The sequence below is a fragment of the Eubalaena glacialis genome, chromosome 1 (assembly GCF_028564815.1).
Source record: "Eubalaena glacialis isolate mEubGla1 chromosome 1, mEubGla1.1.hap2.+ XY, whole genome shotgun sequence".
NCBI lineage: Eukaryota > Metazoa > Chordata > Mammalia > Artiodactyla > Balaenidae > Eubalaena > Eubalaena glacialis.
The window spans coordinates 224,983,316-224,996,827 of record NC_083716.1 but is presented as its reverse complement, the minus strand read 5'-3'; the positions used below and the strand labels follow the sequence as shown (position 1 = coordinate 224,996,827).

Here is a 13,512-nt window from a genome sequence, read left to right as displayed (position 1 = left end):
TATTGAATCCAATGACAGGTTAAAAACCTTGATATGTGACAGAAGAAGAAAATACCTCATTGATGTTTTTCAGCTAATTAAAAAAAAGCTTATCTAACTTTTCTGGGATAAGATACCTTCGACTTGTCAAGAAGAGCCTATAGAAGACACTTAAGTAGTAGATAGAGTTAATAAATACCATACAGGCAAACCTGAAATACAATCATAGCAAATATGCAATGGAAGAGAACCTTGGGCAAGTCGTTTTAATGCTTAAAGCCTCAGCTTCAACATCTCTTAAAAAAAAAAATCAACAGTGAATGCCCTTCGTGTCTTTCAGCTGTGTTCTTCTAAGAAACAACAGTGGCGGCCCTCTCTAGCACAAGAGGCCTTAGGGGACAGGATCAAATCCACTTAATCCAAAGTGATCCTTTCTACATGTCAGTTTCCTAATCTGTAAAACTGGCAATAATCACTTCTCAGGATTGCTGGCAGGATTAAATTAGGTAAAATATGTAAAGCATTATTACACTGAGTGGCATGTATACTAAGGCCTCAACATGTAATATGGCTTATTATTATTTGAAGTATTACTATCCCAATCTATAAAATGATACCAACCCATTGTTATGAAGATCAAATAATGAACACAGATGCCAACAAAAGCAGTAAGAGAGGTGCAATAGACAAGAGGAACAATTATGATTGTGATAAGAAAACAGTTAATATAACCATAAGTTCTGCTAAGCTACTTCAGACAGTATGAGTCACCCCTAATATAACAAATTATTTTTAAAAGCAATGAAACCTGTTGAGACTTCATCCAATGACAATTGTCGAATTAATATGAAATTTGTCAAGAGGTTTGGCACTCTTGGACACAGCTGCCTTCCAAAGGATTTTGGGTGAGAAAAGATGTTTAAAGTTAGGGGACTTCAAATTCTGCCCCTTATATAATTAACATTTCTTCACCCTCACCCCTTAAAGAGGCAGCCACTAATTTAGGGATATCCCTTACAGGAGACAGGCTGCCTCAGCAGGAAGCTGATTGCCCAAAAGAATCTCACCCGTCTCCACCCCTCCTTCCCTCCCAGCTCCCAACACCATCAGGAATTTTCCTTCCCTCCACCCACTTTCAGCACTGGAGCCAAACCAAGCCTCTCTCATTATTATCTCCGCAGCTGAGCACAAAGCAAACACCTTCCCACCTCTGAACCCTCCCCCACCCACCCCAGCCTCTACCTCTCTCCCTCTGCCCCTTATTCCTTCCCTCCCTCCATCCCCACCTTGGACCGGCCACTATTCCCTCCACTGGAACTGCCAGGAATGCACACACTGCTTCACTGATAGGAATTACATACCTCTCTGCATGGGGGCCTTTTGGACCTGGCCATGCACCCATTTTTGAAAGCAAATAGCACTTCGCCAAAGCTCAGGACAAACTGCATACTCAAAGGTTGCTCTTTCCTCTCTCAGGTAAAGACTTTATTTGTCCACTCTCTGACAAAAGACTAGTAATTCTACCTCAAACGGGAAATCTTTTGAGCCCTTTGAAATGAGGACTCCAAAGTGAAAAATAACAACCCACAATGACAATCTGAGTTCCCTAACCACTGCCTCCCATCAGGTCTAAACATCTTCCCGGCCCCTCAGGGAAAGTTCTCCACCCTCAGCGGGCAAGATAATTGGCCTTGAGCTGACTGTACACAGTATAAGATATTCCCAGGTTACTAGAAGTATTTTGCATCATTTGCCCCACTTGACAACCATAAAAGTTGGAAGTTTTGTTTTTTTTTGGTATCTCAGAAAATAAATGACAGGAAAAGAAACTCAAGCACCACGGGTCTTGGGTGCATTTTCACGTCCTAAGAACAGAAGGATTGCACCCCGCTCCCTGTCTCTCCTCCCCCAGCTCCTCCAGTGGACATCACCGCTCTGCAGGAACGGAAGCCGGAAGCAGCTTCCAAAAGGAGAGGAACAACTGCACTAATGCTAATCTTCTGCAAGATGCCTATGCTTTTGCAGATTCTCGTTGGATCATACTTTTAACAGAAGCTAGATTTCAGAAGAGGGCTGGAAGGGAGACAGGGATGGAGAAAGGAAAAAGTGGCTTGTAGTTTGAGAGAGAAAAGGAGCAAATAGGAAGAATTCGGGGCCAAATAATCTTAACCATAAGCCAGAGGGACCTTAGCTGTCCTTCAAGGCCAGAGGCTTCAAACCAAGCCTCGGAAGTTTAGACTTCAAGGATCCTTTGTTCAATTGGCATATAGAGATTTTAAAAATGTAAGCCCTACATTTAAAGATTTCACATGAAAAAGAGATCTGACCACACCAGCCTGTCTTTCCTCTCTCAGGCACAGGTGGAGGTGAGGGGTAGCCACTCCCAATGCCCCAGGTGCCCCACCCACCAGCCCTCCCCACCCAGCACTTCACTGCTTTATTCCTCTGCCCTGCCTTTTAGGATATCTGCACTTATGCCTCCTGATCAAGGCCCCTCTCACTTGTTCTACAAATGAGAAAAATAAAAGCGCCAGGGGTGCAGCCACGGCTTTTCAGAGCAGAGCCGCCAGAGAACCCCAGCTTCTTTAGATACGACAGGCACTTCTTTTTTTTTTTAACTGAAGTACAGTTGATTTACAATGCTGTGTTAGAATTCCTACTATACAGCAAAGTGATTCAGTTATACATACATATATTCTTTTTCATATTCTTTTCCACTATGGTTTCTCACAGGATGTTGAATACAGTTCCCTGTGCTATACAGTAGGACCTTGTTGTTTATCCATCCTGTATATACTAGTTTATATCTGTTAATTCCAAACTCCCAGTCCTTCCCTCCGCTCCCCCGCCCTCCACACTGGCAATCACAAGTCTGTTGCCTATGTCTGCCAGTCTGTTTCTGTTTCGTAGAGAGGTTCACGCATAAAGAAGATGCGGTACATATATAAAATGGAATACTACGCAGCCATAAAAAAGAATGAAATAACGCCATATGCAGCAACATGGATGCAGCTAGAGAATATCATACTAAGTGAAGTAAGTCAGAATGAGAAAGACAAATATCATATGATATCACTTATATGTGGAATCTAAAATATTTCTTGACCAGGCACTTCTGAAGCTGTTTTCAGAGCAGAATCTTGAGTCAGGGAAACAGCCGTGCTGGCAACCTTGTCCCTGAAGCCCCCTCTCCCGGCTAAACCAACTTTGCCCTAAGAATTGGTTGATCTTGAAGACTCTTTCACCTTCTTGGACTCATCACCACGTGTTACCCCGCTTATGGCGACTTGCAGAGTCCTCGCATGCACCAGGCCATACGCTATATGTCTTCATGATGATTCTGGGAGATGTGCATTATTAACACCATTTTACAGGCTCAGGACAAGGGCACACGGACAAGCGCAGTGGCTGAGCTGCACTTGAACCCAGGCCTATCTGATCCCAGGGTCCGGACGCTGGCAGCATGACTTGCTGCCTTGCAAATAACCACCATCTCCCCCAGTTTAAAAAAAAAAAATCAGGGACTTCTCTGGTGGTCCAGTGGTAAAGAATCCGCCTTACAATGCAGGGGACAAGGGTTTGATCCCTGGTCGGGGAACTAAGATCCCACGTGCCACGGGGCAACTAAGCCCACACGCCACAACTACTGAGCTCTCGCGCCTCAACTAGAGAGCCTGCCTGCCGCAAACTACAGAGCTCACCTGCCCTGGAGCCTGCGCACCACAACCAGAGAAGAGAAAACTTGCACGCCACAACTAGAGAGAAGCCTGCATGCCTCAACAAAGACCCCGCGTGCCGCAACTAAGACCCGATGTGGCCCAAAAAATAAATTAAATAAATAAATAAATAAATAAATAAAAATCAGAACTTATTTGATCCTGAACAAAGTTCAACGATAGGGTCCCAGACAAAACATCAGAAGGGGATCCACCTCTCCACCCAGAATTATCATTGGGTTTTCGTGTATACGCCAGCTGGCCCCATAATACTACCAGCTTCCTCAGAGAAGTTGCCCTGCCTTATATGCTTTTGTGTATCCAGTAGACATGGGGTAGTTACACTTAATACCACTCGGAATTATTAGTCAAGAGCTCCTATTTTCAGTGTTTGATCAAATTTTACTAAAAGGGGTTTCTTGGGAGGAAGCATTTTATGTCCCTTCATGGATTCTCAGAAAGGTCCTTTTCCTGCACATCATCTCTCCCCTCTCATAGTCTTATTCACCCATAGCTTTTAAATCTTTCCTTCCATTTTCCCAAAGTAAACCAGGTAAAAATTCAACTCTAAGTGATTTTTAAAAAAGAGCATATATGCAGAGTACTTGAATACCAAAGCAGGTAGCTGTTGTAGAAGTAATACTGGTTCATAAGTAATACTAATACTTACAACCCATATGATGGTCAGTCTTCTGGACAAATAAGGATCAATATTCCAGTGAGTGAATGGAAGGAATGTGATGTAGAACACTTCTTGTCCCAAAGCGGCTGAAAATCTGAATAGGTAATAGTAGAAATAATTCTTCACAATGTACTTCTGTACATAAGCCTAAAAGACAAGTTAGAAGACTCTGTGAGTTCATTGAACAGGTCACTATAAGGCAAGTTTTAAAAACCTCTATCTAAGGACTTCCCTGGTGGTCCAGTGGTTAAGACTCTGTGCTCTCAATGCAGGGAGACCTGGGTTTGATCCCTGGTCAGGGAACTAGATCCCGCATGCATGCTGCAACTGAAAGAGCCCCCCATGCCGCAACTAAGACCCAGCGCAGCCAAATAAATAAATAAATATTTAAAAATAAATTAAAAAAATAAAAACCTCTACCTAGGGACTTCCTTGGCCGTCCAAAGACTCCTTGCTTCTACTGCAGGGGGTGTTGGTTCCATCCCTAATCGGGGGAACTAAGATCTCACATGCCCCTAGATGTGGCCCCCAAAACCCCCAAACAAACAAAAACTAAACCAAAAAAAACCCTCTATCTACGATTCACAGGGTTTCGATTGCCAAGGTGCTACCTCCTCTCCCCTTGTGTAATTACAGTATCAATACTAGCAGCCTACAGTGTTATTGAACATCTATCAACCCCCAGGTGTCTACACAAACACAGATGATGTTAATTCTTCATAAAATTAAATTAGTAACATCCAAGACAGAAATATCAGGGAAAGACACACAAAAAAACCCAAACCTTTCTCCTGTGTCCACAGAGGGCTAGAAACTCAAGGGAGGTGAACTCTGTTAGCACACTGTGTGGGTCTATGACCGTGGTAGGCAGGAGAATGTCCCCAAAGATGTCTACCTCCTAATCCTTAGAACCTGCGAAGATGTTACCTTACACGGCAAAAGGGGCTTTGCAGATGTAATTAATGATTTAGAGATTGAGGGGTTACGCTGGATTACGTAGGTGGCTTCAATGGAATCACAAAGATCTTTAAAAAATAGGAGGCGGAAGAGTCAAGACTCAGAAAGTGATTTGAAGATGGAGGAAGGAGCCAAGAGTCAAGGGATGCCGGCAGCCTCTAGAAGCTGGAAAAAGTGAGGAAAAGGATCCTCTCCTTGAGGCTCCAGAAGGAACACAGCTCTGCTGATACCTTGATTTCAGCCAGATAAGAACCATTGTGGACTTCTGACCTCCATATATTTTGTATCCACAGAATAAATATGTGTTGTTTTAAGCCACTAAGTTCGTGGTAATTTGTTGCAGCAACAAGAGATTAACTAACATGAAGACTTTAGAAGAATCACTTGCAGATGAATGTTTGTAATTTACCTTTCGAATGGGATTCGTCAAGTCGGCCCACTACAGTGATGGTGTAAGAAACACAGCAAGTACGCATGGGGCCCACTAAAATGCACTCCCATTTTCTATCATCCTTCTCCACCCTGTTATCCTGGTAGTAGGCAGGGAGGAAAAAAAAAAAAGACTTAAGGAAAAAAAAAAAGGCTTATGTTGACACTGCCCTCGGCTCCAGAGGCATATCTGGATTCATGTAAACCAGTCATGGTTAAGTTCAAAAATTCAGCCTCAAGTCAAGCCGTACATGGCACTACCTGGGAGGAAGTTGCTAGTCAGGAGTGAGCAAGCAATGTAAGCCAGAAGTTCATCTCTCTTCTGGGATGAACTTTACTTCTAAGTGAATTCAAAGGAGAAAGAATGGATCCATCCTAAAGTAGAAAGACAGTAATGCACAAAATGAATTAAATAAGGAAGTGTATAGTTCTACCTCTCTGCCAAGATACTATGGTTAGATGTGCAAAACAAGGTCAAGGGACTGAGATGAATAAATGACAAACTCCTCCCTCCTTCCCCCTGTGTCTCATTATCTAATGTGAGGACTAATCTCTGCAGATTCTGTTTTATAAACATACATCCAACTGGCTTGACCTTGGAGCAAATCCTGTGAAGCGACCTTTGTTACGTAAAAATTAGTTATTTTAATGCACCAGCTGTCAGGTACACTTGGTAATCTGTCCTGCTTTGAAGCTTTATGAGCAAAACTTTTGCCAAACTTTGACAAGTGTCAAACCCCTCCCTTGTGTCATTTCATGGTACCCAAGTGTTATATGACATGATAAATGTTCAGCAACAACCATTCTCTACCCTAGAGACTTAACTGAGACCAAGTTCAATATTTTCATCCTAGTAAATAATTGAAAAGACTGGCATGGATGACAGCAAACTGCTTTAGTGTTACATATTACTAATTAATATCTTTAGGCATGCCTTTTACATTCTCTTAGGAACTCTCTTTTTTTAATTTTTAGGAACGCTCTCTTTTTTTTTTTTTTGAGTAGAGAGCTAAATATTCTCTAAATCTTCTTAGAAACAAAAAGCAAAGGTGAAGTTAAAAATATCAACATGTGTATAGGGCAGCCAAAGGAGCTTTTAGATAACATCTCTGTATACGTAATTAAATAGCTTGAGAGCCAATATTCGCTTCCAAATTCTTGAGAATTATATGTACTGTAAATAAAGTAGTTAAGTACTTGTCTTTTCAGAACAAGAATCTAAGTTTCCCTTGTAGGAAATCTCAGTGTGTATCACTTCAATATATCTTTGTAAATAAGAATTTCAGTTTCAGTGTATGTGTTGGTCACGTCGGGAACAATTAGAGGGAAAAGAAACCGGGGTTAGAAATAGAAATGGTAGGTAAAGTGAATGGCAGAGAGAAGAGGAGATAAAACTGAGAGACAGGAAACCAAATCCTGGAACGAAAACATCCATCAGTACATTCTGTAGAACTGGTCGCGCCCAAGGAGCTGACATGCCAGGCAGTGGGGCCGTGTTTCTGCAGCACAGACTCAGGAGTCAGTGATTAGCAGCTAATTTTTAGACAAAAGATCAGGAAAAGCACTGAACATTCAGGTGAGTGGAGAGGAGCTATTTTTAGAAATAAAATACCCCTTAGTATGCCAATCATCTGCCTCAAAGCCAAAGAAGTTTCGGGTAAACAAGGGATGATAAGATGGAAATTACCCAGCTAGCCATTATTACTAACTGCAAAATGTCACTGATATTCTCATTTGTCTATTTGATTTCCTGGTTTATTTTCTTGAAAGTGAAAAAGGAAAATGTTTTTGCAGGTGGGGGTGAAAAATATGATCTCAGTCTCCCAATGCCATCTTTCCCTTTTGGTCACAAATTTCTCAAATGCACATTCTCCTAAAATGGGGTTTTTGGTAACTTAAGGTTTGGGTGGGAGAACAGCTGCTCTATTTTGCAGATACCAGAGTATTCCCTATTCTCTGCAAGGCTGCATAACTAAGTCAGGACCGACAGGGAGCCATACAGATTTACCGCAAGATGAAGACAAAGAACGCCGAGAATATATGACTCCTTGATTTAGGTCTGCCCCGAAACACCTGAACAGTGTTTAGTTTTCCAAATGCACACAGAGGAGTCCTAAATGCAAAGGAAATATGGCCAGGTCAGCACCACTGACTGGAATAAGGGCAGACCCAGACAGAAAAGAAGCGAATGCCCAGCACACTTGGTAGCTGGCCCAGCTTTTGAGCTGTCAAAGGAGGAATACAAGAAATATCTTTTAGGACGTCCTTGGTGGCGCAGTGGTTAAGAATCCACCTGCCAATGCAGGGGAAACGGGTTTGAGCCCTGGCCTGGGAAGATCCCACATGCCGCAGAGCAACTAAGCCCATGCACCACAACTACTGAGCCCACACGCCACAACTACTGAAGCCTGTGTGCCTAGAGCTCGTGCTCCGCAACGAGAAGCCACCGCAATGAGAAGCCTGCGCACCTCAACAAAGTGTAGCCCCCGCTCGCCACAACTAGAGAAAGCCCGCGCACAGCAACGAAGACCCAATGCAGTCGAAAAAATAAATAAATTTATTAAAAGAAAAAAAAAGAAAAAGAAATAGCTTTTAGCCAAAACAATGTGTGACCTTGGGTAAGTCAATTCGCCTTTCTGAACCTCAACGGCCTCAGCTGCAAAGGATGGAGTAGGATTAGTTCAGTTGGCTTTTAATATACAAAAAGAAAATTTACGTAGGGAAAGGCCCATTAAACAGAATGTTACCCCAGGACCTATTATATAAAAAGATTGAAACCAATTGGTTGAAAGTGAGGAGGGGTGCAGGGAACCCCTATTTCAGGCCAGGCACCCCCCCATCCCAACCCAACCCCCAGGTTTTTCTCTGGAATATCCCTTCAGAGCAGTTCCGTAATCAGTTTGGAAACCACTGACCTTAATCTCTGCTTGACCTCACATACCACCTTTCTGTAACTAACCTTTGGCCTTGAGTACACAGGCTATAGGCATTCTGACCTTGAGGTCTTTAAAGGACTTGATAAACTCTGGACCAATGTCATTGCAAGGTCAAATTACTTATCTCCATTTTTTTTAAATTAGAACTGTAAATGCAAGTATTCTTCCAAAGGTCAAGTTTGAGATACTACTCTATCTCAACACAGCCGGAAGGAATTCACATCCGGGAGGGTAGTATCTAAGGCTCCCAGCAGCCCATATTAATTGGAAGCAGTAGAAGGAGCTCATTCTCTTTGGCTGAGAGAGATCAAATCTATACAGAGTACAGCACAGTCTTACTTAAAAATAATTTTAGGACTCAAAGCTTTTATAGATCACACCAAACAGCAGCATTTCCTTCACCGTGGCTTTGCTTTAGAGAAGTTTTACAGACCGATGAGAAAGAGGTAAGTGAGTCCAGAGTAAAGTGGCCTGGAGAAAAGAGCCCAGGAAGAGGGGAGGGTGCAGAGCTGGTGGACAAACTTTGCATCCACAAACTCTGGACGCAAAGTGTCTCGGATTAAATCCAGGCTGTTCCAACACTCACTACCTGAATAATCTCACACCAATGACTTGATCTCCTGGGGCCTCAGATTCCCCTTCTGCAAATGGGAATAATAACAGTACGTACCACGGGAGGACGCTGGGAAGATTAAATCAGAGGTTGTTGCTGGTGTGTGCAAAGCATTCAGGTCAAAGCCTGGCAGAGAAACGTCTCACAAAGACCTAGCTGTTGGCTGTGAATGACGATGGTAGCCGTGAGGATTTCCCACAAAGCACTTCTCGATTATAACACACATGCAACTCACCTGGATCTTGTTAAAAAAAATGCAGATTTTGATGCAGTTCACCTGCGACAGGGTTGTAATTTCTAATGGGCTCCCAGGTGATGCATACGCTGCCAGATTGCCCCCCCATGGATCACACTTTGAGTAGCAAGGAACAAGGACACCCCAGTGAAGGGTTTTTAAACCCAAAAGGAAGGCTCTCAGGTTTAATTCTCAGTGTTAGAGGAAGCCTCAATGGGAGTTTAAGAGAGTAAGATAACGTGATCAAAGCGACAGGTAAAAATGCTGGTGACAAACCAGAAGGGAAGAGTTAGTGAATTCTGCGGAGGATCCTACAGTGGTCCGAATAAAGGAACTGAGCTCAGGCACACCACTCAACCGCAGAAGGTACTAACGGGAAGGGCACGAGGAAGAGGCATCCCGATGAAATAGCAGCGGATCAAGCAACGAACTGACGACGCAGAAAGAAAGAAGCCATCCCAAGCTCCCTGCCTTCATCCGAGTAGGGTCTGCATAAATTGCTGGATGACAAATCCAAAATTAGTTAAGGAGTCATGAAGCTTGAAAAACATTCCTAACCTCTCAGACCATCACGGTACAGAAAAAGAAACCTCATTTCCCTAAAAAGGGCTCTTGCACCACTGTCAGAATCCTGGCTTGGAAACAAGGTTCTCTGGCTCTGCAGGCAGGAGCATCTGCCATTATGTTCTTTGCTAAGATAGAAGCAGCAATTTGCTTTATTTTTAAGATAAAAACTCACAGGAGAGTATTCCATTAAAATCAATGGTTTTTGGAATTCTAAACTGGTTTTTTTTATATAAAGTTATTTTATTTATTTATTTTTGGCTGCGTTGGGTCTTCGTTGCTGCACACAGGCTTTCTCTAGTTGTGGCGAGTAGGGGCTACTCTTCGTTGCGGTGCACGGGCTTCTCATTGCGGTGGCTTCTCTTGTTGCAGAGCATGAGCTCTAGGCGCGTGGGCTTCAGTAGTTGTGGCACGCGGGCTCAGTAGTTGTGGCTTGCAGGTTCTAGAGCACAGGCTCAGTAGTTGTGGCTCACAGGCTTAGTTGCTCCGTGGCATGTGGGATCTTCCTGGACCAGGGATCGAACCTATGTCCCCTGCACTGGCAGGTGGATTCCTAAACACTGCGCCACTTGGGAAGTCCCTAAACTGTTTTTTTAACCCAACTTGGGAAAGCCTTTGTGATTTCTAGTTACATCTGTTATACATTCAACCTACACACTGATTCTTTTCATCAGCTCCCGAGGGTTGTCAGCTTGGCATTATTCTTCAAGGTGGGAATTGCTTCATGTGCTTGGGGTTGTGGGAGAAAAGGGGCATCAGCCTAGGTCTCCAGACTGACAGCCATTTACAGAGACGGGGGCCTACCCAGAAATGCCTTCCATGGCTGGGGCAATGTCCTGAAAGGCAGTCGATTCGGAACTAAAACTCTGCAAGCCTTGCTCTCTGATTCTCACGCTCAGCATATATTCATCCAGAATTTCTAATCTAGAGCCTAAAGATTAGGAAGGGCAAATCTAAGGAACTCGATGCTACTTTCATTAGAGCCTACACGTCGCGAGGTTTTGGTCCTGCTACTCTCTCTGAAAGACTAGGCTTTGGTGGGCATGCCATTACATGCTGCAGAGGTGGAATATTTGCAAAATAAACACTTGAAGCTATTATAAGACACCGACTAGCATGTTAACATGCCAAGTACAAACCAAGCAATGCCCAACATTTTTCTTTTTTTAATTTATTTATTTATGGCTGTGTTGGGTCTTCGTTTCTGTGTGAGGGCTTTCTCTAGTTGCGGCAAGCGGGGGCCACTCTTCATCGCGGTGCGCAGGCCTTTCACTGTCGCGGCCTCTCTTGTTGCGGGGCACAGGCTCCAGACGCGCAGGCTCAGTAGTTGTGGCTCACGGGCCCAGTTGCTCCGCGGCATGTGGGATCCTCCCAGACCAGGGCTCGAACCCGTGTCCCCTGCATTGGCAGGCAGATTCTCAACCACTGTGCCACCAGGGAAGCCCCCCCCAACATTTTTTTAAAAATTGAAGGTGGCAAACCTTTTCTGGAGAGAGGCCATGCCTACACAGACCATTCATTCACTGCTTACACTTTAGTGATGGAAGATTAACAATAAGCAAGAGTATTTCATTTAGCAATAAGCACGAGGATGAAATTAAAGCAGGATCAAGTGATACCAAATGATATGTATGTGTTGGGGAGGTGCTCTCCAAGGAGGAGCCATTTGAGCTGAGCCCTGGATGGGGAGATAAGCTGGTTCCTTTGGGGCCTGGGGTTAGGGAGACCACTGAGCAAAAGGCCCCAAAGTAGGAAACAGGCCTGTGTGCTGGGACACGCAGGTGGAAAAGAGAGAGATAGGAGATGAAGTGAAGAGCAGCAGCTGGGTCAAGCTAAGGTTTGGGATCTAGGCTGGGAACAACAGTAAGTCCCTGGAAGGTTCCAAATAAGAGTATGATTATTTGAACTCTGGCAAGACTGAAATAAATTTTGGCTCAGAACCCATGGGAAGAAGCCCTGCTTTAATTTTTTGTTTTTTAGTTTCTGAAACTTAGTGGAGAAATATCATTAACTAGCAGTGCTAAACTTAAAAGCCGGGCTTCCCAGCCTCATAGCACAGGGAGATCAGCTCAGTGCTTTGCGACCACCTAGAGGGGTGGGATAGGGAGGGTGGGAGGGAGACACAAGAGGGAGGAGATATGGGGATATATGTATATGTATAGCTGATTCACTTTGTTATAAAGCAGAAACTAACACACCATTGTAAAGCAATTAAACTCCAATAAAGATGTTAAAAAAAAAAAAGCAAAGCCAGGCTTCCCTGGTGGCCCAGTGGTTAAGAATCCACCTGCCAATGCAGGGGACACAGGTTCGAGCCCTGGTCCAGGAAGATCCCACATGCCGCGGAGCAACTAAGCCCGTGCACCACAACTACTGAGCCTGCGCTCCACGGCCCACGAGCCACAACTACTGAAGCCCACGTGCCATAACTACTGAAGCCCGTGAGCCTAGAGCCCGTACTCCGTAACAAGAGAAGCCACTGCAGTGAGAAGCCCGCGCACTGCAATGAAGAGTAGCCCCTGCTCTCCGCAACTAGAGAAAGCTCGCGTGTAGCAACGAAGACCCAACGCAGCCAAAAATAAATAAATTTTTTTAAAAAACTAAAAAGAAAAAAAAAAGAGTAAACTTAAAAGTCACTGGGGGTGGAGTCCCATTGTTTGCCCAGTGAGGTAGACACGCATTTTTCTTGAATTTACATCTCTTTACTAATATCCTCCCATCACTTTTAATTACTATTTTTTTTAAGTTAGGGAATCAAGACTTTCCAACCTATAAAGAAAATTAAATGATGATCACTTAGGAAGCCTAAGGATGATTGACAGTGTCCCTTGAAGGGGAAAACAGAAGGAACAAGAATGTACGAGGGTATCCCCTTTCATCTTGCAATTCAGATAGAATTACGAGTTGGGTGATCTGAGATGCCTGCTCAGTGCTCGGGTGATTAAAATTTCAGGATGGCGAGACTGAAAGTCAATAAAATGGAAGGACAACTTCTTCGAATAAAAGAGCTTGAAAGGGAACTGCATGCTAATCACTTTCATCTGCTTCATTGGCATTTGCTGGGATCACTCAGTCTGTGTCCAAGAACAAGAGGGAGGCTGGAGAGGACTGAACCGAACGTGGCTTTTATTTACGGCAGAGGTTTTCGTTGTGGCCTTTTCCACAATTTGAGCTTTGTTTTCCTCCTGACCATCCATTGGATTTTAGCTCCTCCTCTGAACGTCTGATAATTTTTTTCTTTTCCCAGGGACCAGCTCTCATACTGGCACCATCAGGAAGGGTGAACCGGGACAAGGATTGTGAAACTCTGTGATCCAGGGTGACAACAACGCTCCACCTGAACCAAGAAATGGACCTCACAACTCGACAAAGCGCTGCCTCGTCATCACTGTTAGATCTCT

The 13,512-nt window shown here is 43.9% G+C and overlaps 1 protein-coding gene across 5 annotated transcripts in view; it reads right to left on the bottom strand.

The window, feature by feature from the left end:
- SGPP2 (sphingosine-1-phosphate phosphatase 2) overlaps positions 1-13,512 on the bottom strand; it is a 137,212-nt gene that overhangs the window by 85,193 nt on the left and 38,507 nt on the right. For 4 of the 5 annotated variants that reach the window (XR_009700739.1, XR_009700737.1, XR_009700736.1 and 1 more), the window contains exon 2: positions 4,366-4,524. The exons of the other annotated variant lie outside the window; for it this stretch is intronic. Coding sequence is in view for 1 of the 4 variants with exons in the window: in XM_061187875.1 (XP_061043858.1) it covers positions 4,366-4,524 (159 nt within the window). In the remaining 3 variants the exon portion in view is untranslated. The remainder of the gene's footprint in view (positions 1-4,365; positions 4,525-13,512) is intronic. 5 annotated transcript variants of the gene reach the window in all.